The sequence below is a fragment of the Scyliorhinus torazame genome, chromosome 4 (genome assembly GCF_047496885.1).
Source record: "Scyliorhinus torazame isolate Kashiwa2021f chromosome 4, sScyTor2.1, whole genome shotgun sequence".
Taxonomy (NCBI): Eukaryota; Metazoa; Chordata; class Chondrichthyes; order Carcharhiniformes; family Scyliorhinidae; genus Scyliorhinus; species Scyliorhinus torazame.
The window spans coordinates 56355546-56380686 of NC_092710.1; the positions used below are offsets into that span (position 1 = coordinate 56355546).

The 25141-nt window shown below is 55.8% G+C and overlaps 1 protein-coding gene across 1 annotated transcript in view; it reads right to left on the bottom strand.

The window, feature by feature from the left end:
* Positions 1-25141, bottom strand: part of LOC140410232 (NACHT, LRR and PYD domains-containing protein 3-like) — a 197696-nt gene that overhangs the window by 64392 nt on the left and 108163 nt on the right. Inside the window, exons 10-12 of the mRNA XM_072498184.1 lie at positions 20945-21115; positions 17743-17913; positions 15101-15271 (exon numbers count right to left, since the gene is read on the bottom strand). Coding sequence (XP_072354285.1) covers positions 15101-15271; positions 17743-17913; positions 20945-21115 — 513 coding nt within the window. The remainder of the gene's footprint in view (positions 1-15100; positions 15272-17742; positions 17914-20944; positions 21116-25141) is intronic.

Here is a 25141-nt window from a genome sequence, read left to right on the forward strand (position 1 = left end):
CCAACCACCACCTCCAGTCCACTCCTCTCCCCTCCTCCCAACCACCCTCTCCAGTCCACTCCTCTCCCCTCCTCCCAACCACCACCTCCAGTCCACTCCTCTCCCCTCCTCCCAACCACCCTCTCCAGTCCACTCCTCTCCCCTCCTCCCAACCACCACCTCCAGTCCACTCCTCTCCCCTCCTCCCAACCACCCTCTCCAGTCCACTCCTCTCCCCTCCTCCCAACCACCCCCTCCAGTCCACTCCTCTCCCCTCCTCCCAACCACCCTCTCCAGTCCACTTCTCTCCCCTCCTCCCAAGCACCCCCTCCAGTCCACTCCTCTCCCCTCCTCCCAACCACCCCCTCCAGTCCACTCCTCTCCCCTCCTCCCAACCACCCCCTCCAGTCCACTTCTCTCCCCTCCTCCCAAGCACGCCCTCCAGTCCACTCCTCTCCCCTCCTCCCAACCACCCTCTCCAGTCCACTTCTCTCCCCTCCTCCCAAGCACCGACAAACAAAGAAGAACAAAAGGAACACTCACCTTCTCCGCTCCTCCGTCAAAACCCGCCCTCCCCGTCCGATACACTTTAATATACACACATAGCTTCTTTCCAAAGCTCATATTCCTCGCGCTTCCCCCAGTCCATGGTCCATCGCCTCCTCTGGCGAGACAAAATAAAACTGCTTCTGGTGTGCCACCCACAAGCGGGCAGGCTACAAAGCCCGAACTTCACCCCCTTTTTGAAGAGGGCAGCCTTTATCCGATTGAACTCGGCTCCCCTCTTCACCAACTCTGCATCCAGGCCATATTAGACCTGTAGCTCACTCCCTTCCCAGGTGAACCTCCCGGTCTGCTTCGCCCATTCCAGGTGCACCTCCCGGTCTGCTTCGCCCATTCCAGGTGCACCTCCTGGTCTGCTTCGCCCATTCCAGGTGCACCTCCTGGTCTGCTTCCCCCATTCCAGGTGCTCCTCCTGGTCTGCTTCGCCCATTCCAGGTGCACCTCCTGGTCTGCTTCGCCCATTCCAGGTGCACCTCCTGGTCTGCTTCCCCCATTCCAGGTGCACCTCCTGGTCTGCTTCGCCCATTCCAGGTGCACCTCCTGGTCTGCTTCGCCCATTCCAGGTGCTCCTCCTGGTCTGCTTCGCCCATTCCAGGTGCTCCTCCTGGTCTGCTTCGCCCATTCCAGGTGCACCTCCTGGTCTGCTTCGCCCATTCCAGGTGCTCCTCCTGGTCTGCTTCCCCCATTCCAGGTGCTCCTCCTGGTCTGCTTCGCCCATTCCAGGTGCACCTCCTGGTCTGCTTCGCCCATTCCAGGTGCTCCTCCTGGTCTGCTTCGCCCATTCCAGGTGCACCTCCTGGTCTGCTTCCCCCATTCCAGGTGCACCTCCTGGTCTGCTTCCCCCATTCCAGGTGCACCTCCTGGTCTGCTTCGCCCATTCCAGGTGCACCTCCTGGTCTGCTTCGCCCATTCCAGGTGCACCTCCTGGTCTGCTTCGCCCATTCCAGGTGCTCCTCCTGGTCTGCTTCGCCCATTCCAGGTGCACCTCCCGGTCTGCTTCCCCCATTCCAGGTGCTCCTCCTGGTCTGCTTCGCCCATTCCAGGTGCACCTCCCGGTCTGCTTCGCCCATTTCAAAATCTTTTCTTGTCCAAAGAACGATGCACCTGCACCAGCATCACCCTCGATGGCTCGCACACCTATGACCTCCTCCTCAGTGCCCTGTATGCCCAATCCAATTCAAGGAGCCGGTCAATGGCCCCCTCACCCATTAACTGTTGCAGAATCCTCGCCACACACTTGACGGCCTCCACTCCCTCGATGCCCTCAGGTATCCCCACGATCTGCCTCTTTAACTTGTGATTATTCCTCTGTCCAGTTGCTCCGTCAGGACCTGTAAAGACTTAATTACCTGCAAAGACTCGCATTCCAAGCATTGTCTGGCATCTTTGACTTTGTCTATATGTATATGTTTCTGGAACCCACCTCTTCATTCACCTGAGGAAGGAGCAGCGCTCCAAAAGCTAGTGATTCGAAACAAACCTGTTGGACTTTAACCTGGTGTTGTAAGACTTCGTACTGTTGATATTCAAGTTATGGAAAGCATAAAGGTAACCTAACACAATCCCCCTATTGCCAGAGCACCTGACCGAGATTTGGATACGGACTGAATGAGCGTACAGAACACACTATACACTCGAACAACAAACCAAAGCGTTAATAAATGATACTGAACAAATAGCTTCCTTAACATTGTGGGAGGATCTATGGAATTTGGATCAAACATACAAACACACCATGGGTTCTCATTCTCTCCCATATCCTGATCATAATCCACATGATATTGATTATATAACTAGTTTGCCTAGAAAGGCACATTAGAAGTTGGATTTGATTTTTGTCACGTGTACCGAGGTACAATGAAAAGTATTGTTCTGCATACAATCCAGGCAGATCGGTCCAAACTCATAGGACATGCATAAATACACAATGTAAACACATAGACACAGGCATCGGCTGAAGCATATGGGGCGTCATTCTCCTACCCCCTCAGAGGGTCGGAGAATGGCCGTTGGCCGCCGTGAATCCCGCCCCCGCCGGTTGCCGAAGTCTCCGAAGGGAGAAAAGTCGGCGGGGCGTTAATGGCGCCGCTGCCGCAGAGAATGTCACGGGTCTGCGCAAGGCAGCCGATTTTCGGCCTGCCGATATTCTCCCTTCCGGATGGGCCGAAGTCCCGTCGACGTGATGACCGTTCACGTCGACGTAAATTAAACCTCCTTTTCATCGGCGTGACCCTGTGCTCCAGGTTCACGCCGACCAGCGTGGAGGTGAGTGACGGCCTGGGGGGTTGGCTCTGGGCAGGCGATGGCGTGGCCGCAGTCTGAATGTGTGAGGAGAGGTGTGTCTCGGGTTGTGTGTGCGGCGGGGGGGGTGGGTGGGCGGGGGGGTGGTTAGAGTAGGCTGGGCTCCGGGGGAGTGCCGGGAGGGGGTCTGTGCCGGGGTGGAGGTTGGGGGGGGGTCCGTGCCGGGGTGGAGGTTGGGGGGGCGGGTCCGTGCCGGGGTGGAGGTTGGGGGGGGGTCTGTGCCGGGGTGGAGGTTGGGGGGGGGTCCGTGCTGCGGAGGGGGATGGGGGGTCCGTGCCGGGGTTGATGTTGGGGGGGCGGTCCGTGCCGGGGTGGAGGTTGGGGGGGGGTCCTTGCCGGGGTGGAGGTTGGGGGGGGGGGTCCGTGCCGGGGTGGAGCTTGGGGGGGGGGTCCGTGCCGGGGTGGAGGTTGTGGGGGGTCCGTGCCGGGGTGGAGGTTGGGGGGGGGGGTCCGTGCCGGGGCGGAGGTTGGGGGGGGGTCCGTGCCGGGGAGGGGGATGGGGGGTCCGTGCCGGGCTGGAGGTTGGGGGGGGGCTCCATGCCGGGGTGGAGGTTGGGGGGGGGGGTCCGTGCCGGGGAGGGGGATGGGGGGTCCGTGCCGGGGTGGAGGTTGTGGGGGGGGGTCCGTGCCGGGGTGGAGGTTGGGGGGGTCTGTGCCGGGGTGGAGGTTGGGGGGGGGGTCAGTGCCGGGGTGGAGGTTGGGGGGGGTCCGTGCCGGGGTGGAGGTTGGGGGGGGGGTCCGTGCCGGGGTGGAGGTTGGGGGGGGTCCGTGCCGGGGTGGAGGTTGGGGGGGGGGTCCGTGCCGGGGTGGAGGTTGGGGGGGGGGTGCGTGCCGGGGTGGAGGTTGGGGGGGGGTCCGTGCCGGGGTGGAGGTGGGGGGGGGGGTCCGTGCCGGGGAGGAGGTTGGGGGGGGGTCCGTGCCGGGGAGGAGGTTGGGGGGGGGTCCGTGCCGGGGTGGAGGTTGGGAGGGGGTCCGTGCCGGGGTGGAGGTTGGGGGGGGGTCCGTGCCGGGGAGGAGGTTGGGGGGGGGGTGCGTGCCGGGGAGGAGGTTGGGGAGGGGGTCCGTGCCGGGGTGGAGGTTGGGAGGGGGTCCGTGCCGGGGTGGAGGTTGGGGGGGGGGGTCCGTGCCGGGGTGGAGGTTTGGGGGGGGTGTCCGTGCCGGGGTGGAGGTTGGGGGGGGGGGTTCGTGCCGGGGCGGAGGTTGGGGGGGGGGGTGCCGGGGAGGGGAAGGGGGGTCCGTGCCGGGCTGGAGGTTGGGGGAGGGGGTCCGTGCCGGGGAGGGGGATGGGGGGTCCGTGCCAGGGTGGAGGTTGGGGGGGGGGTCCGTGCCGGGGTGGAGGTTGGAGGGGGAACCGTGCCGGGGTGGAGGTTGGGGGGGGGTCCGTGCCGGGGTGGAGATTGGGGGGGGGGGTTCGTGCCGGGGAGGGGGATGGGGGGTCCGTGCCGTGGTGGAGGTTGGGGGGGGGTCCGTGCCGGGGTGGGGGTTGGGTCCGTGCCAGGGAGGGGGATGGGGGGCCCGTGCCGGGGTGGAGGTTGGGGGAGGGGGTCCGTGCCGGGGAGGGGATGGGGGGTCCGTGCCGGGGTGGAGGTTGGGGGGGGGTCCGTGCCGGGGTGGAGGTTGGGGGGGAACCTTGCCGGGGTGGAGGTTGGGGGTGGGGGTCCGTGCCGGGGAGGGGGATGGGGGGTCCGTGCTGGGGTGGAGGTTGGGGGGGGTCCGTGCCGGGGAGGGGGATGGGGGTCCGTGCCGGGGTGGAGGTTGGGGGGGAGTCTGTGCCGGGGTGGAGGTTGGGGGGTGTCCGTGCCGGGGTGGAGGTTGGGGGGGTGGGGGGTCCATGCCGGGTTGCAGGTTGGGGGGGGGGTCCGTGCCGGGGAGGGGGATGGGGGGTCCGTGCCGGGGTGGAGGTTGGGGGGGGGGTCCGTGCCGGGGTGGAGGTTGGGGGGGGGTTCGTGCCGGGGAGGGGGATGGGGGGTCCGTGCCGGGGTGGAGGTTGGGGGGGGTCCGTGCCGGGGTGGAGTTTGGGGGGGGGTCCGTGCCGGGGTGGAGGTTGGGGGTGGGTCCGTGCCGGGGAGGAGGTTGGGGACGGGGGTCCGTGCCGGGGTGGATGTTGGGGGGGTGAGGTCCGTGCCGGGGTGGAGATGGGGGGGGTGGGTCCGTGCCAGGGAGGGGGATGGGGGGTCCGTGCCGGGGTGGAGGTTGGGGGAGGGGGTCCGTGCCGGGGAGGAGGATGGGGGGTCCGTGCCGGGGTGGAGGTTGAGGGGGGGTCCATGCCGGGGTGGAGGTTGGGGGGAGGGGTCCGTGCCGGGGAGGGGGATGGGGTGGTCCGTGCCGGGGTGGAGGTTGGGGGGGGTCCGTGCCGGGGAGGGGGATGGGGTGTCCGTTCCGGGGTGGAGGTTGGGGGGGGGCCGTGCCGGGGAGGGGGATGGGGTGTCCGTTCCGGGGTGGAGGTTGGGGTGGGGTCCGTGCCGGGGTGGAGGTTGGGGGGTGTCTGTGCCGGGGTGGAGGTTGGGGGGGGGTGGTCCGTGCCGGGGTGGAGGTTGGGGGGGGGTCCGTGCCGGGGTGGAGGTTGGAGGGGGGGGTCTGTGCCGGGAGGGGGATGGGGGGTCCGTGCCGGGGTTGAGGTTGGGGGGTGTCCGTGACGGGGTGGAGGTTGGGGGGGGTCCGTGCCGGGGTGGAGGTTGGGGGGGGGTCCGTGCCGGGGTGGAGGTTGGGGGGGGTCCGTGCCGGGGAGGGGGATGGGGGGTCCGTGCCAGGGTGGAGGTTGGGGGGGTCCGTGCCGGGGACGGGGATGGGGGATCCGTGCCGGGGTGGAGGTTGGGGGGGGTCCGTGCCGGGTGGTGGAGGTTGGGGGTGGTCCGTGCCGGGGTGGAGGTTGGGGGGAGGTCCGTGCCGGGGAGGGGGATGGGGGGTCCGTGCCATGGTGGAGGTTGTGGGGGGTCCGTGCCGGGGTGGAGGTTGGGGGGGGGTCCGTGCCGGGGAGGGGGATGGGTGGTCCGTGCCGGGGTGGAGGTTGGGGGGGGGGTCCGTGCCGGGGTGGAGGTTGGGGGGGTTTGTGCCAGGGTGGAGGTTGGGGGGGTCCGTGCCGGGGACGGGGATGGGGGGTCCGTGCCGGGGTGGAGGTTGGGGGGTCCGTGCCGGGGTGGAGGTTGTGGGAGGGGGGGTCCGTGCCGGGGTGGAGGTTGGGGGGAGGTCCGTGCCGGGGAGGGGGATGGGGGGTCCGTGCCGGGGTGGAGGTTGGGGGGGGGTCCGTGCCGGGGTGGAGGTTGGGGGGGGTCCGTGCCGGGGAGGGGGATGGGTGGTCCGTGCCGGGGTGGAGGTTGGGGGGGGGGGGGTCCGTGCCGGGGTGGAGGTTGGGGGGGTCCGTGCCTGGGTGGAGGTTGGGGGGGGGGTCCGTGCCGGGGAGGGGAATGGGAGGGCAAGTGAGTTGGTCCACCAGGCCAGGTGCCAGCCTCCAACAGTTGGACCCATGCGGTCCATGCCACCTGGCTGGGGGGAGGAGGGGATATGAGCAATGATGACATGTCGTCGTTCCCCTCCCCCCACCAGGCCGTCATGTTTTCCGATCATCCAGCGATGTTGGCCGCTGTGGCGGCAGCCGCTCATGTCTATGTTGCCCTGGATGAGGAGGAGGAGGAGGAGGAGGAGGAGCGTGCCAGGGAGGCGGCGCAGGCTGCCGCAGAGGGACAGGCGGCAGCCGCCCAGGCTGGAGGGACACCTGACCAACAGGACGAGGAGGGGGAGGAGGACGTCGCGACCCCACGGCAACGGAGGCACCCGAGGGCGCCCCGTGTGTACCGGCCCCGGCAGTCATACCAGGACCTCACGGACCGGGAATGCAGGAGGAGACTCCGGATGAGCCGGGAAACCGTGGCACACATCTGCCACCTGCTGGCACACCTGTCACCGCGTGGCACTGGTGGGGGACACCCTCTCCCCGTGTCCGTCAAGGTTACGGTGGCCCTGAACTTTTATGCAAAGGGGTCATTCCAGGCACCGAGTGGGGACCTGTCCGGCATATCGCAGACATCGGTGCATCGGTGCATCCGGGCAGTGACAGATGCCCTATATGCCATGGCGCACCGCTACGTCCGCTTCCCCGTGGACCGGGCCAGCCAAGATGCCCGGGCCGTGGGCTTCTCTGCCGTGGCCCGGTTCCTCATGGTCCAGGGCGCGATCGATGGGATGCACGTCGCCGTGCGGCCACCTGCAGATAACAGGGCCGTGTTCACCAATAGGAAGGGGACCTATTCGATGAACTGCGACCACCGCATGATGATCCTGCACGTCTGCGCCCGTTACCCAGGCAGTGTACACGACTCATACGTGTTGTCGCGGTCATCCATTCCCGGCATGTACGAGGGACGCCATCCCCGGCTGAGGGGCTGGTTGCTGGGCGACAGGGGCTACCCATTGCGATCGTGGCTGATGACGCCTATACGGAGGCCACGCAATGAGGCGGAGAACCGCTACAATGATGCCCATGTAGTGACAAGGGGAGTGATCGAGAGGTGCTTTGGCGTGCTGAAGATGCGTTTCAGGTGCCTGGACCTCTCTGGGGGCGCCCTCCAGTATCGGTCAGATAGGGTCGGCCGCATCATTGTGGTGTGCTGCGTCCTGCACAACATAGCCCAGCAGAGGGGCGATGTGCCGCAGGCAGAGGAGGTGGAGTGGAGGAGCAGCAGGAAGAGGCGCTGTCCTCCCCAGATGAGGGGGATGGGGGTAATGGTCAGGGCAGACGGGGTAGACACAGGCGGGTGGCTGTCCACCGTTACCGGCTGGCCCAGCGGGCACGGGACAGACTGATAGCCGCCCGCTTCACTGACTAGATGGGCGCGGGAATCGGGTAGTATGGCCACAGACTGCACACCATGGCAACAGCCGACCACCCACACCCCCCACCCATCCACCCACCCAGCACCCTCACCCCCCTCCCCAACCCCACCCACCCCACCTGCATGCACACCACCACCCCCATTGCCGATCCACCTGCGGCACAACGGGCCGGGCTCACCCAGTTGCGGGTGGACGCGTGTCTATCGCAGGCCATGGAGGATGATGACAACCCGCCCTGCGGTGAGCTCCTGGCTCTACATCGTTGGACTATGTCTGACCCATGGCCACAGTACCACCATCCACCCGGACCATCCCTGCATGCGGCTGTGACACTGCAGCGCACGGTCCCGTCCTCTGCCCGGGGGATGTTGATGGCGGCCCAGGGGGAAGGGGGCAGACTCACCTAGGGCTGAGGTAAGACCACCCCTCACACACACACTTGCGCTCAACGTACATGACACCCCCGCACGCTTTGGACAGAGCACAAAGGCAGCTTCGGTAGGTGTAACATTGACTTTAATAACCAAAGGAGTTCATGCACGTGCCCTAGCCCCTAAAACTCATCTGTGCCCTGCACCCGTGCCAACTTACTCAGTGTCTAATTGTTTGGCCTTACGGGCCCTTTGACTACGTCTACGCGGTTCCCCAGACGGTACAGCAGAACTGGAGGTGGACTCCTGTGATTCCTGCCCTCTGACACTGGATCCCTTTGGCGGCCGTTTCCTGGGGCGTCCTGGCCTAGATGGGCCAGGCTGCGGCCCGGGCGACTGGGATGGCGAGCTGCCAGCCTGTCCTGCCCGTTGCCCACCCGATGCACCTGGTACGGAAGGGGGGGAGTCCGAGGTGTCGCGGTGTACCGGGACCTCCCCTACAGAGGGAGCCGGGACGGACCACACCACCTCCTCCTCCCTCGGGGTGCCCGATGGCCCCCAGGCCTCTACATGGGTGGGGGATGCGAACGGACTGGCCATCCGACGCCCCCCCGACATCTGGCGCTGCCAGTCCTGGAGGCCCGTGCTGGTATCGACAGGGGTCTGCAGGTTTGCAGCCATGGAGCCCAGGGGGTTGGCAAACCCCGTCTGTGACAGTGCGACGCCGGCTCGCACATGGCCACTGGCGCCGATGCCCTCAGCGAAGGCCTGCAGAGACTGGGCCATGGCCTGCAGAGACTGGGCCATGGCCTGCTGAGACTGGGCCATGGCCTGCTGAGACTGGGCCATGGCCTGCAGAGACTGGGCTATGGCGTTGAGCGCCTCTGCCATCTGGCGCTGGCACTGGCTCATGGCCTCCTGTGAGAGGGCAGCCATGTCCTGGGCCACAGACGCCGCCTGCACGGAAGGCCCCAGGCCTTGCAAACCGTTCCCCATGTCTGACACCATCGCACCCATTGCCTCCACCGCGGACGCCACCCGTGCGGTGTCAGCCTGGGTGGCACGCATGACCGGGACCACTCCTAGCTCCTGGACGCGGGTGGACTCCTCCACCTGCGACTGCAGCCGCCGCAAGCCGCCCGTCACCCTCTTCGCTCGTCTCCGGGTCGGTGGTTGCATCGGATCTATGTGTGGGTGTGGTAACTCCAGGAACCCGGGATCCATCTGGGCGGCAGATGTTCGCTTGGACTGGGCTGCCCTCCGACCGCCCGGTCCCTCTGTTGCTCCTACCTCCACCTGCTGTACCGGGACGGCTGTGTTGTGCGCACCAGTGAGTGTACCAGACGCCTCATCACTAAAGTGCCCAACCGAGGTGAGTGTTTCTGCGATGGTGGAGGGTGTTGGTGACAGCAGTGGCGTTGTGTCGTGCTCTTCGTCCCACTCTGAGTCCATGGCACTTTGGGGTGGGGGTTCGTCTCCACCCATCCACTCTGAGTCACTGTCCGGTATTTCGTCTTCCTGGGTAGTGCTGTCCCGGGTAGGGGTGTCCTGGGCAGTGCTGTCCCAGGTAGTGGTGTCCCGGGTAGTGGCGTCCCAGGTAGTGGTGTCCCGGGTAGTGGTGTCCTGGGTAGTGCTGTCCCGGGTAGTGCTGTCCCGGGTAGTGGTGTCCCGGGTAGGGGTGTCCTGGGTAGTGGTGTCCCGGGTAGTGGTGTCCCGGGTAGTGGTGTCCCAGGTAGTGGTGTCCCGGGTAGTGGTGTCCTGGGTAGTGCTGTCCCGGGTAGTGCTGTCCCGGGTAGTGCTGTCCTGGGTAGTGCTGTCCCGGGTAGTGGTGTCCCGGGTAGGGGTGTCCCGGGTAGTGGTGTCCCGGGTAGTGCTGTCCCGGGTAGTGCTGTCCCGGGTAGTGCTGTCCCGGGTAGTGGTGTCCCGGGTAGGGGTGTCCTGGGTAGGGGTGTCCCGGGTAGTGCTGTCCCGGGCAGGGGTGTCCTGGATAGTGGTGTCCTGGGTAGTGGTGTCATGGCTCGGATGTGACGGGGGCCTGTGGCTGCCCCCCTCATCGCTGGGTGGTCGCTCCTGCACGTGACGGGGGTGTCGTCTCCCTGTTGCTCCAGGTCTCTCCGTCTCCCGTGGCCTCCGAGGGGCATCCTGCGGGCGTCGCATGCTGGAGGGTCCGGGTCTCTCCGTCTCCCGTGGCCTCCGAGGGGCATCCTGCGGGCGTCGCATGCTGGAGGGTGCGGGTCTCTCCGTCTCCCGTGGTGTGCGAGGGGCATCCTGCGGGCGTCGCATGCTGGAGGGTCCGGGTCTCTCCGTCTCCCGTGGCCTCCGAGGGGCATCCTGCGGGCATCGCATGCTGGAGGGTTTGTGTCTCTCCGTCTCCTGTGGTCTCCGAGGGGCATCCTGCGGGCGGTGTGCATCTGCGGGGATGGGTGCCTGGACGTTTGGTCCTGCGATACACAATGAAGCATGCATGGTTAGACATCAGGCAGTGATCAGGTGATACGGGGGAGGGGGATATCGGGGAGGGGGGATATGGGGACGGGCTGTCGGTGGCTCACTTGCTACTACGCCCCCGACCTCTGCATCAGCAACCTCCCGGTCCTCAGGTCCGCCAGCCAGTTCCAGGGCCCTTTCCTGGTGTTCGGTCAGTGGCCTCTCATCAGCGGGGCCTCCTCCAGTCCTCACATGCTCCCTATTGTTGTGTGCGCGCTTATCCTGTGCGGGAGGGGGGGTAAAAGGCAACAGTGTTAGGCAGGTATATGAATGCACGCCATCGGTTGCGCGTGTATTGCAGAGGTTAAGGTTAGGGCTGGATTCACTTGGGGATATGGGGGAGGGGGTATATGGGGAGGGGGGAGGGGGGATATGGGGGAGGGGGGAGGGGGACATGGGGGAGGGGGACATGGGGGAGGGGGGATATGGGGGAGGGGGGATATGGGGGAGGGGGGATAAGGGGGAGGGGGATATGGGGGAGGGGGATATGGGGGAGGGGGATAAGGGGAGGGGGGATATGGGGAGGAGGGATATGGGGGAGGGGGATATGGGGAGGGGGATATGGGGGAGGGGGGATATGAGGGATATGGGGGAGGGGGGATATGGGGAGGAGGGATATGGGGAGGGGGGATTTGGGGAGGGGGATATGGGGGTGGGGGGTATGGGGGAGGGGGAATATGGGGAGGGGGATATGGGGGAGGGGGGATATGGGGGAGGGGGGATATGGGGAAGGGGGGATATGGGGGAGGGGGGATAAGGGGGAGGGGGATATGGGGGAGGGGGATATGGGGGAGGGGGATATGCGGGAGGGGGATATGGGGGAGGGGGATATGGGGAGGGGGGATATGGGGAGGAGGGATATGGGGGAGGGGGATATGGGGGAGGGGGATATGGGGGATATGGGGGAGGGGGGATATGGGGAGTGGGATATGAGGGATATGGGGGAGGGGGGATATGGGGAGGAGGGATATGGGGAGGGGGGATTTGGGGAGGGGGATATGGGGGTAGGGGGTATGGGGGATATGGGGGAGGGGGGATATGGGGAGGGGGATATGGGGGAGGGGGGATATGGGGAAGGGGGATATGGGGAAGGGGGGATATGGGGAAGGGGGGATATGGGGGAGGGGGGATACAGGGGAGGGGGGATATGGGGGAGGGGGGATATGGGTGATATGGGGGAGGGGGGATATGGGGGAGGGGGATATGGGGAGGGGGGATATGGGGGAGGGGGATATGGGGGAGGGGGGATATGGGGGAGGGGGGATATGGGGGAGGGGGGATATGGGGAGGGGGATATGGGGGAGGGGGGATATGGGGAGGGGGGATATGGGGGAGGGGGGATATGGGAGAGGGGGGGATATGGGGAGGGGGATATGGGGGAGGGGGGATATGGGGAGGGAGGATATGGGGAGGCTCACCCTGCCTGCTCTGACGAGGTCGTTCACCTTCTTGTGGCACTGGGTGCCTGTCCGTGGTGTCAGGGCCACAGCGGTGACGGCCTCTGCCACTTCCCTCCACAGATGCCGGCTGTGGCGTGGGGCAACTCTGCGGCCGTGCCCGGGATACAGGGTGTCCCTCCTCTGCTCCACCGCGTCCAGGAGCGCCTCCACATCGCGTGACTCGAACCTCGGGGCTGAGCGACGGCCAGCCATCCAGTCGGGTGTTGCGGTCAGGTGTTGCGGTCGGGTGGGGGGAGCAGCGCGGCCTTATGAGCCGTCACGCCGTGTAGCGCGTATGACGCTGCACGGCGTGAACCACTGCGCAAGCGCGGATCCCGTTACGTCGCTGCTAGCCCATTTCGGGCCGGAGACTTTCGACCCATTTTTCCGACGTGACGCAAGTTGGATTTGCGCCGTTTTTTTGCGCCGATCGGCGGACTTTCCGCCGATAACGGAGAATTTCGCCCATGGAGTTTAGTACTACTCTTTAGAAGATGTGTGAAGAGATCAGTTCAGTCGATAAGTGGCTCATTCAGGAATCTGGTAACAGCTGTTTTTGAACCTGTTAGCACATGTTCTCAGACTTTTGTATCTCCTGCCTGATGGATGAGGTTGCAAGAGAGAATGACCTAACACCTAGGAATTGAAGCTGTTGACCATCTCCACGTCGGCCCCGTTGTTGCAGACAGGGGTGTGTACAATACTTCGCTTCCTCGAGTCAATGACCGGCTCCTTCGTTTTGCTGGCATTGAGGGAGAGATTGTTGTCGTGATACTGCTCCACTAGGTTCTCTATCTCCCTCCTGTATTCTGACTCGTCATTATTCGAGATCCGACCCACTACGTGCGTGTCATCAACAAACCTGTAGATGGAGTTGGTGCCAAATAGTTTTGTGTGTACAGGGAGTATAGTAGGGGGCTCAGTGCGCAGCTTTGTGGGGTCTGGTATTGAGGATTATCATGCAGGAGGTGGCGATGGGGAATTAGATTCCGTTAATGCGGGAATAAGATAAGGGATCAAGTGTACTAAAGGACCTATAATACAGATGGTCTGAGCACATGCCTTTACAAACCTAAGCTGGATGCCGGACCAATAATAATCTTCATTATTGTCACAAGTAGGCTTACATTAACACTGCAATGAAGTTACTGTGAAAGGCCCCTTGTCGCCACACTACGCGCCTGTTCGGGTACACAGAGGGAGAATTCAGAATGTCCAAATCACCTAACAAGTCTTTTGGGACTTGTGGGAGGAAACCGGAGCACCCGGGATTTTTTGAACTTACATTGTGCATTATATAGTATATTAGAAGTGTAGAAGAAAACTCCAGTGAGGATAACACCAACCAGTAACATGCTGATGCGGCAAACGATGGTCGCTGAATGCTTAAGTAGCGATAAAAGACATCTGCGAGACCTCTATTAAAATGTGTTTTTTTAGTGACCTTTGCAAAGGTTTTTCCCAGATCCTCAAGAACATGTTTTCCAGTTCAACTGGATGTTAGTGACCTCAGCAAACTTGTTTTTCCACTCTACCTGTGAGCCCCTCAATAACATGCTTTTTCTGTCTGACTACTTTTCTAAGACCAAAAGATGCAGACAAATCCAAAAATGTTATCAAGAGAAGATATTGGGAAAAGTGCCATAGAAAGAAAAGGGTAGAAAATATTCACTCTGCCTGAGTGAACACCTGTACCATGTTTAATGTAAAGTTGAAACCGGACAATGTTCAAATGTAAAGGGTGCCTTTGCCAGCATGACCTACAATGTATAAATATTACTAGATTTCTCAGCTTGTCGAGTCAGCTCCGGAAACCTTTCTTTCAGTTTGTGCTCTCCAAAAGCGTTGGCTGATAAATAATCCTTCTGTATCTCAGTATCCTCAGATTATTTTGTATAATAGTCTCTCACTACAATAGCGAGTAACAATGGGAATGTCTGTGCTTGTAGAATAGTGCACACAATGCAAGGGAATTAACAAAAAGTTGTGGCAGAGTCCTTATTGAACCATCCTTGCGTGAATAGAAGATGAAGCGCTGGAGCTGGGAGACCTGGAAACAGGGCGGGAAAGCGCTGATGGTGACAGGTGTTGTGGGGCTGAGACTGAGTGGTCGGATGGATAGACACAGGACATCTTCCGGCAACCAAAAGATATAGTGCTGGGACCAGTAGCACTAATCCCATGGAGCAATTTGGACGAGGTGTCAGAATGGATATTGCCCTCTCATCACTCTTTTCTCTACCACACAAGTCAAGGGCTATGTAAAGAAACGGTAAAGCCCCCATAGCCCCAGATGACTGGAGGCTGCTTTCCCCTATGAGGGGGCGAGCTGGCTGGTGGTAGTTTTACCCGAGCATCACCACAACTCAGGCGAGGGGCCAGGTTGAGAAGGCGGGCCTTCATGAATAACCTATGTTGCAGGGTGACAGGAAGACCCGTGGTCTTTGGAGGGTGCATAGCCACATTATTCCACTACACCCTTGGTGCAAAGATCTGTAGGACAGACAGACGACGACATTGCCTTGGGATCAGAGAGAGAAATAACAGGAGTCCATAAATTCCGTACCTTTAGACACCATACCTGGGGAGGTTGGGAATACTCCAAGAAGACCTCGGGAAGATGCCACATAAGGACTGCATGACAATTGCCCCAGAATATCAAACTCCTGTTGGGTAATTGCCCTGCAATGGAAACCATCTGATACTCCGATTTGAATTTCAAATTTCCAACTGTTTTACAGTAACAGAGGCCCAGAAAATGTTGGAACGATTTAAACCACTTATCTCTCCTGTGCAACTATAGTACTGACTATCCTGATCATCCAAGGGACTTCTACAAGTGTAGGGACCGATCCACAAGTCCCAGAAAAAAAACACCCCCACCCTGAGCCAACCACACTTCCCATCCCAAATACCCCATTAAACCCGTAAAAAAGGCTGGCGGGACTTCTTTAACTTCAACTCTCCTGCTCTCCACTGAAGGACTCGGGGAGATTTCTAGGCCTGACATTTATGATAATGGACAAAGGTTATTCATTATACTAAAAACAGTGCCCAAAATATATTGTTAGATATCCAGTTGTTATAAACACAATCACAGATAGTCTGTAATAGTCAGATGGTACTTACTGCAGTTTCTGTATTTTTAAGTCCGGGTGGCTCAGTGCCTTCGACAGTAGTTTCACTCCTGAATCTCCCAGTTTGTTAATACCCAGGTTCAGATCTGTTAGCGTCCGGTTTCTACTGAGAAAGGAGGCGAGATTCTCGATACAAGAATCTGTGAGAGTGTTATTATTCAGCCTGGAGATCAGGGAAATAAAAATAACAGGAAACCGCGTAAATCACCAATGATTTTAGAATACATAGAATAGAATCATAGAATCCTTACAGTGCAGAAAGAGGCCATTCTCCCCATCTAGCCTGCACCTAGACCAAATTCCCCATCCTATCCCCAGAACCCCACCTAGGGGAAATTTAGCCAATTCACCTAACCTGGACATCTTTGGAACATGGGAGAAAACTGGAGAACCCAGAGGAAACCTACGCAGACACGGGAAGAACGTACAAACGCAACACAATCACCCGAGGTCGGAATCAAACCCTGGTCTCTGGCCCTGTGAGACAGCAGTGCTAAACCCTGGCATGCCATTGGTAACAATAATAAGGTACATGGTGGGAACCTCAAATGCAATTTCCATTAACACAGAAGGCAAAATACTATTGATGCTGTAAATCTGAAATACAAGTTAAAATTACTGGAAATATTGTGAAGAGATAAGTAGTTATTGTTTCAGATTGATATGGTTTAATTAGAATTGGGAGATGGCAGAAAATTAACTTGTTTTAAGAGACAAGGAAATGGCAATGAGGGTGACAAGGGAAGAACAAAATGGAAGTGCAGGAGTGATTAAACGACAAAATGGATGATGGTGCAAGACAAGTAACAGCGTCGCTATGTGTCCTTATCCTGAGTCACTAGGGAGAGGCACAAAATGGCAATGGCTCAGGAACGGAGTTTTTAGTGCTGATGACGATTATCGTTGGGAAATTACCGACATTTGGTCGGGAAGCTGGTGATGTGGCAGTGTGGACAGGGTTAGGTAATTTAACCATAGTCCATAAAGGACCATTGACATCACTCTCCATTAGAGAGAGACAATTTGATATGTATGGTTTTAGAGGCACAACTTGGAACACGTGGGGCAATAGGAGGAGTTAGGACTTTGTGAATGGCTACAGCTGATACGCGGAGCCACCCCGCAACATTAACATAATTCTATATCACACTCTAGCCACCGAACCAACTGAACTAACCAACTCCACACTAAACCAGAGCAGGACAATTAATGTCTGACAGGTGAGGGGAAGCTGCCCACTCAGGCAGCACAGGCAGAATCAGAGAATTCTTATAGAGCAGAAGGAGGCCATTTATCCCATGGTCTCTACACTGGCTCTCCGAATGATAATTCACTCAGTGTCTTTCCCCCCTTCTCCCCGTAACCCTACACATTCTTCCTTTTCAGATAACAGTCCAATTCTAGTTTCAATTGAATGTGTCCCCACCACGCACTCAGACAGTGCATTCCAGACCTTAACCACTCGCTGCAGAGGAACTCCCCGTTCAGGCAATGCTGGCATCATATTTAAAGGCAGCCTTTTCAGAAGCAGCAGATCTGAAGGGACCAGCAAGGTGGTCCTGGTTACTAAACAAAGTGCTGAGATGGCAGGAGGCAAATTAAAGGTTACTCCGCAATTCACTGACGTTTCTATGGAGGTGCTCCTCCACGCTGCTCGGGTTCGTACGGAAGTTCTGATCCCTCAGGAGGGTAGGAGAATATCTGCCCCTCAATCCTAGCTAGTCTGGATGGAGATTGCCGAGGAGATGAGAAGAGTTTGGCCGTGCTTGTTGAGCGAACAAAGTCCAATAACCTGATGTGTTCTGACAAAGTGAGTGTGGGACACAACGTTAAACTTACAGCCTGAGATGTTAATCAGGAGGAAAGTGAAATTGGTAGAAACATGATCCCATGCAGCCACTGCAAATGCCCAGATAGCTGCATTGACTGGCAAAGACATGTCAGACTTTCAACAAAGAGTTTCAATCAGTTATGGGTGACCCGTGTACTGCCAGGATGGAGCGGTCGCATGCAGAAGGCATCCTGCGGACCATTCGGCAGTCAGCAGCATAGGGTAGTGTGCGTTGCTGATGGGTGAGTAACAATGGAAATGTGTGTGCTTCTAGAAGAGAGCACCACATCAGGAATCAACAAAAAATGATGGCAACATCCAAATCTTGCTGTCCTTACACCAATATAAGGTAAAGCTCTAGAAGTGGGAGACATGAAGGCAGGGTGGGAAATTGCCGGTGGCGAGAGGTGTTGTAGAGAATGAGTGTCCGAATGGATGAGCCCAGGAGAGCCTCTGGTGACCAGGAATTAGATAATAGTTAACCAGTTGCATTTGATGCTCATTTCATTGTAGTTCCTGTTATAACTGAAAGGTAATTGTGTTTAAATTTGCAAACCGGATGACTGTAATTATTGGGCAGCTAAGAGCCAATGACATTGGGTGTTTTTCTAAGAATGATTGGATAATTCATTTGTGCTGTGACAAGAGGGGCTAGAATTGACTGTGCACAAGCCCAGGGTGTTGGAACTGATCACTGACACTGATAATAATTGTCAGTATTTACCTATTGTCCTCATAACAGTGCCCAATATATATTGTTAGATATCCAGTTATTATAAACACAATCTCAATCTGCTACTTACTCCAGTCTCTGTATTTTACAGCCTGGATTGCTCAGAGCCTCGAAAAGCAGTTTCACTCCTGAATCTCCGAGTTTATTATTGCCCAGGTTCAGATCCATCAGTGCCCCGTTTGTACTGAAAGTGGAGGCGAGTGCCTCAACACAAGAATCTGTGAGAGCGTTCTCATTCAGACTGGCGATCAGAGATAGAAAAATCAGCAATCAGGATAAATTCACAATGTTGTTCAACATACCAGTATTAACAACAATAATGTACAGGGAGGGACACTCGAAACACAACTTTCCTTTCCATAGAAAGAAAAAAATCTATTGCTGTAATAAAATCCAAGTGCAGGCGTTAATGGTGGAAGACAAATGGCTATTTTTCCGATTGGCAGACAGTTACCAGTGGGGTCCCACTGAGATTTGTGCGAGGGCCCAACTGTCCACATTATATACTAATCATTTGGACGAGGGAACTGAAATGAAATGAAAATCGCTTATTGTCACGAGTAGGCTTCAATGAAGTTACTGTGAAAAGCCCCTAGTCGCCACATTCTGGCGCCTGTTCAGGGAGGCTGGTACGGGAATTGAACTATGCTGCTGGCCTGCCTTGGTCTGCTTTCAAAGCCAGCGATTTAGCCCAGTGAGCTAAATGTAGTGTTTCCAAATTTGCAGATGATACAAAGTTGGGTGGGAGGGTGAGCTGTGAGGAGGCTGCAGAGATGCTTCAGCACGATTTGGACTGTACCCAGTGAGTGGGCACACGCATGGCAGATGCAGTATAATGTGGATAAATGTGATGTTAGACACTTTGGTAGGAAAATAGGAAGGCAGATTATTATTTGAATGGGTGTAAATTGAGAGGTAGATACTCAGCGAGACCTTGGTGTCCTCGTCCATAAGTTGCTAAAATTAAGTGTGCAGGTACAACTGGCATTCAAGAAGGAAAATGATATGTTGGCCTTCGTGGCGAGAGGATTTGAGTATCGGAATAGGGATGTTTTACTGCAATTGCATAGGGCATAGGTGAGGTCACACCTGGAGTAACGTGTGCATTTTGGGGGGTGTCCATATCTGAGGAGGAATGTTCTGCTATGGAGGTAGTGCAGCAAAGGTTTACCAGGCTGATTCCTGGGATGGCGGGACTGACGTATGGAAAGACTAAATTGGTCAGGATTATATTCATTGGAGTTTAGCAGAGTAAGAGGGGGTCTCATAGAAAATTCTAACAGGATTAGACAGGGTAGATTCAGAAAGAATGTTCCCGATGGGAAGGGTGCCCAGAACTAGGGGCATAGTTTGAGGATAAGGGGTAAACCTTTTAGGACGGATGTGAGGAGGAATTTCTTCACCCAGCGAGTGGAGAATCTGTGGAATTCAATAGCACAAAAGATAGTTGAGGCCAAAACATTATGTAATTTGATATCGCTCTTGGGCTAAAGGGATCAAGGGATATGGGGGGGGGGGGAGTGGAATCAGGGAATTGAACTTGCTGATCAGCCATGATCATAATGAATGGGAGAGCATGTGCGAAGGGCCGGAGGCATCCTCCTGCTTCTATTGCCTATGTATGTTTCTATGTAAACGTACAGGTTCATCATATCCTTACCCTGAGTCTCGAGGAAGGGACATGGGTTGGTCAGCAGATCAGGAATGGAGCTTTTAGTGAGGATGACTATAATGGCTGGGGATTCATCAAAGTTTGGTCTGGAAGCTGGAAATATGGCACTACGGACAGGGTTAGGTAATTTAAACATAGTCCAAAAATGGCCATTACACAGGGACAAATTTGTTGTATGTTGTTTTAGAGACGCACTTTAGTATGTGTGGGGTAATGGAAGGAGGCGGGATTCCGTGAACTACCCGAGCCGGTTTGGGCATCAAACCCTCAACATTAACGTCATTCTGCACCACACTCTAGCCACCCAACCAGCCGAGCTGACCAACTCCATACTATTGCTAGACCCGCCACTTCATGTCTGACAGGCGAGGGAAAGCCGCCCACTCAGACAGTGCAGGCAGAATGGCAAAATTGTTACAGAGCAGAAGGAGGCCATTTCACCCACGGTGTCTGCACTGGCTTTCAGAATAAACAATTCGCCAAGTGTCATTCCCCCACCTTCTCCTCATAACCCTGCACAATCTTCCTTTTCAGATAACAGTCCCACTCCCTTTCGAATGCTTCAATTGAACATGTCTCCACCACACTCTCAGGCAGTGCGTACGAGACCTTTACAACGCGCTGCATGGGAAGTCCGATTCAGGCAATGCTGCCACCATATTAAAGACAGCCAGCAGCAGTTTCAAAAGCAGATGTTCTGGAGGGACCAGGATGGAAAAAGGGAACTGTGGGGGCATATACGGACGACTTTTAGAAAGACGAGAACACCACTGGACGGAGCAAGACAAGAGGTGGGAGGATGAACTAGGGAGGAGTAGGCTAGGGACTCTGGAGCAAAGCACTAACTACGGCCAACTCCATCTCCTCCTGCGCAAGGCTAAGACTCATGTAGTTTAAAGTGGTGCACAGAGCACACTTAACCAGAACACCTAACTAAAAAAGGGACAGCATATAAATTGTAAATAATAACCGTTTCAATCATCTCCTGCACAGTGTTCAAATGTAATCTTCAATAAAAATATTTACAGAAAAAATAAAAATAAATTGCAAATGTCAGATGGTACTGACTGTCTTTCCATCATATATATCTAGAAAAAAGAACATTTGATCCAATTAAAATCACTTGTAACTCCTGCATAACTACAATACTGACCAATGCGACCACCCACGCGTCTCTCCCCTAATGCCCTGACTGCTTCAAGGCATCCCCCAAGACTACACCCCACATCCTTGATACACCCCATACCTCGCTGACTAAACTGCCAACCCGACTACCCCCTCACCCCACAAAAAGGCTGGCGTGGCTTTTTTAAGTTCAACTCTCCTGCCCTCGACTGAAGGACTCAGGAACCCATTGCTCTGCACCTTGTCACCCCACCCAAGTCAGAACGTGAGGCAAGAAAAGTGAGCTGCATTTGAGAGTAAATAGGAAAGCTGAGTGGCAATTCGACTCTGACTGACCCTCCACGCAAGTTACATCACTATCGCTGATACTAATAATAATGAACAACGTTTATTTATTATACTAATAAAGGTACCCCAAATATATTGTTAGATAGCTAGATATTGTGAACACAACTTCACAAAATCTGGTACTTACTTCAGTGTCTGTATTTTACAGTCCGGATTCCTCAGAGCCGCAGACAGTAGTTCCACTCCTGAATCTCCCAGATTATTATGATGCAGTTTCAAATCCATCAGGGTCCATTTTGAACTGAGAGCGGAAACGAGATCCTTGGTACATGAATTAGTAAGAGCATTATGATCCAACCTGGGGAACAGACGGAGAGAAATAACAGGAATCAGAGTAAATCCTCAGTGTTTTAATAATTTACAGGGTGGGATACTCAAAAGCACAACTTCCGTTCATACAGAACAACAAATGCTAAAATCCAAAATGTCAATGGGATCTGCCACAAATATTCACCGGGTCAGACAGTATCTGTGAATAGAGAAACAGATTTAATGTTTCAGTTTGATGAGCTTTCCTTAAAACTGGGAAATAGCAGAAAATTTCTAAACTATTTTAAGTGACGGGTAGATGAGGATCGGGTGACAAGGAAAGAACAAAATGGAATTGCAGGAGCGATAAAACGACAAAAGGATGATGGTGCGAGACAAAAGCACAGGATCAGCATGTCCTTACTCTGAGTCACTGGGGAAGGACATGGGATGAATGTCAGTAACTCTGGAATGGAAACTTTAGCGGGGATGACGACAATGGCCGGGGATTTATTGAAATTTCAAATGGAAGATGGATATTTGGCAGTATGGACAGGTTTAGGTAATTTAGCCATCATCCACGAAGCACCATTTGTATCTGTTGTGACCGAAGGTAAGGAGCCCACACGTCGACAGACAGACGGGATACAGCTAGGTTTATTCTACAACTCAATACAGTGCTCTCTCATTCTCTACTCCCCCTCAGAGTCCTCTTCCTCCACCTGCTCCCAGGCCGGGGTTTATATCCTGTGGGGGATCCTCCAACTCGGAGGAAACTCCGCCACCAAATCACCTGGGGAGCTCATACTCCAAGACGTAAGAGGGGAATCGAATACTGTGCATGTGCGAGCACTTTTCAGGGTCGTAACAGTATCTCTCACAATATTATATGTAGTTTTAGAGACACAACTTACAAAACGTGGGGTAACGGGATGAGTTGGGACACTTCAGGAAGCAAAGTATTGCACACACACCTGTCTGCATCAACGGGACTGAGATGGAGATGGTTGACAGCTTCAAATTCCGAGGTGTGCACATCACCAAAAATCTGTCCTGGTCTACCCACATTGACGTTACCACCAAAAAGGCAGAACAGAGCCTACACTTCCTCAGGAAACTAAGGAAATTTGGCATGTCCACATTAACCCTTACCAACGTTTACAGATGCACCATAGAAAGGATCCAATCTGACTGCATCACAGCCTGGTATGGCAACTGCTCGGCCCAGGACCGCAAGAAACTTCAGAGAGTCGTGAACACCGCCCAGTCCATCACACGAACCTGCCTCCCATCCATTGATTCTATCTATACCTCCCACTGCCTGGGGAAAGCGGGCAGCATAATCAAAGATCCCACCCACCCGGCTTACTCACTCTTCCAACTTCTTCCATCGGGCAGGAGATACAGAAGTCTGAGAACACGCATGAACAGACTCAAAAACAGCTTCTTCCCCACTGTCACCAGACTCCTAAATGACCCTCTTATGGACTGACCTGATTAATACTACATCCTGTATGCTTCACCTGATGCTGATGTCTATGTATTTACATTGTTTACCTTGTGTTGCCCTTTAATGTATTTTCTTTTTCTTTTAATTTCTTCTCATGTACTAAATGATCTGTTTGAGCTGCTCGCAGAAAAATACTTTTTACTGTAACTCGATACACGTGACAATAAACAAGATGCAATCCATGAACTGCCAGAGCTGGTATGGAAATCAAACCTTCGACGTGAGCATCATTCTACATCACACTCAAGTCCCTGAACCAACTGAGCTACCCGCTTTCACACTACAGCTAGAGCCAGTCAACTGGTATCCGACAGGCGAAGGGACTCCGTCCACTCAGGCAGTGCAGGCAGAATCACAGAATTGTTACAGAGCAGAAGGAGGCCATTTAACTCATGGGGATGGATTCTCCAATCGGCGACCCCGAAATCCCGTTCGCCGATAGGCTGGAGAATCCTCTGGAATCGGGGGGGGGGCGCCGTTTTTACGATGCTCTCCCCAGTCACAAACGGCGTACTGGGGGGGGGGGGGGGGATTACGGCGCACGTTGTCAGGACGGCCTCAGGACGTCACCCGAGGCCCTCCCCCGATGCTCCACCCTCGATGGGCCGAGTCCCCGACGACGTCGCTGGTGTCTGCTCACACCATTTGGGGACTTCCAGTGGCAGCTGCAGACTGTGTCCAGTGCCGGCACAGTCGGGGGGGAAGGGTGGGGTGTGGGGGCAGACTGTGTCCAGTGCCGGCACAGTCGGGGGGGGAAGGGCGGGGTGTGGGGGCAGACTGTGTCCAGTGCCGGCACAGTCGGGGGGGAAGGGCGGGGTGTGGGGGGGGGGGGGGGGGGGGAGGTGGGGGAGCCGCCGGCTTTCCGGACTCAAGACCAGACGGACCCTGTAGCGAGAATCCAGCCCATGGTGTCTGTACGGACTCTCAGAATGAGCAAATCACTCAGTGTCATCCCCCCCTTCTCCCCGTAACCTTACCCCCGTAACCCTGCACATTCTTTCTTTTCAGTTAACAGTCCACTTCCCTTAGAATGCTTCAATTGAACCTGTCTCCCCACACTCCTAGGCAGTGTATTCTAGAATCGGCCACTCGCTGCAGAGGAAGTCTCAGTTCAGGCAATGTTGCTGCTTTATTTAAAGGCAGTCTGCAGTACTTTCAAAGGCAGCAGGTCTGGAGGAACCTCTATGCTCCTCATTATTTTACAGACCTCTAGAAGATCACCCCTAAGCCCCCTACGCTCCAGGGAAAAAAGTCCCAGCCTATCCAACCTCTCCTTATAACTCAGACCATCAAGTCCTTGTAACATCCTCGTAAATCTCTTCTACACTCTTTCTAGTTTAACAATATCCTTCCTATAATAGGGTGACCAGAACTGAACACAGTATTCCATGTGTGGTCTTACCAATGTCTTGTACAACTTCAACAAGACGTCCCAACTCCTGTATTCAATATTCTGACCAATAAAACCTAGCATACTGAAAGCCTTCTTCACCACTCTGTCCACCTGCGACTCCACCTTCAAGGAGCTATGAACCTGTACCCCTAGATCTCTTTGTTCTGTAACTCTCCCAAACACCCTACCATTAACTGAGTAGGTCCTGCCCTGATTTGATCGACTAAAATGCACCACCTCACATTTATCCAAATTAAACTCCATCTGCCATTCATTGGCCCAACTGGTCAAGATCATAGAACATAGAACATAGAACATAGAAAATACAGCACAGAACAGGCCCTTCGGCCCACGATGTTGTGCCGAACCTTTGTCCTAGATTAATCATAGATTATCATTGAATCTACAGTGCAGAAGGAGGCCATTCGGCCCCCTGAGTCTGCACCAGCTCTTGGAGGTGGATCAGACTGTTGCAATCTTACATAACCTTCTTCATTATCCACTATGTCACCAATCTTGGTGTCATCTGCAAACTTACTAAGCACGCCACCTCCATTCTCATCTAAATCATTAATATATATAACAAATAACAGTGGACCCAGCACCAACCCCTGAGGCACACCACTGGTCACACGTCTCCAGTTTGAAAAACAACCCTCCACAACCACCCTTTGGCTTCAGTCGCCAAGCCAATTTTGTATCCAGTTGGCTACCTCACCCTGGATTCCGTGAGATTTAACCTTTTGCACCAACCTACCATGCGGTACCTTGTCAAAGGCCTTACTAAAGTCCAGGTAGGCAACGTCGACTGCACTGCCCTGTAGAAGCCAGGTATTTCTAATACAACTAGTATAGGTAAAAGATAGCTGTTTAAGCATAAATATTAAGCCCCAGTTTTGAATACCCATTTTAAAATGAGAATTTCAGCACCCATAACCTCAGGTCATGACAAAACATATAGCTTCAATAGATACATGAAGCAGCATAATTCCATCATAGATTAAAACAGCACGGTTGCAAGACAATTTCACACTGCTTGTACTACTGTCAAGGACAAGGGCTGAGTTCCATGGCAACGAGGTGGCAGGAGTCCAGTGCAGTTTGTAGAGCATTGAATCAAATATATATTTGATTCAGCTTTCTCGATATGAAGTCTCCATTGTTACATTAGC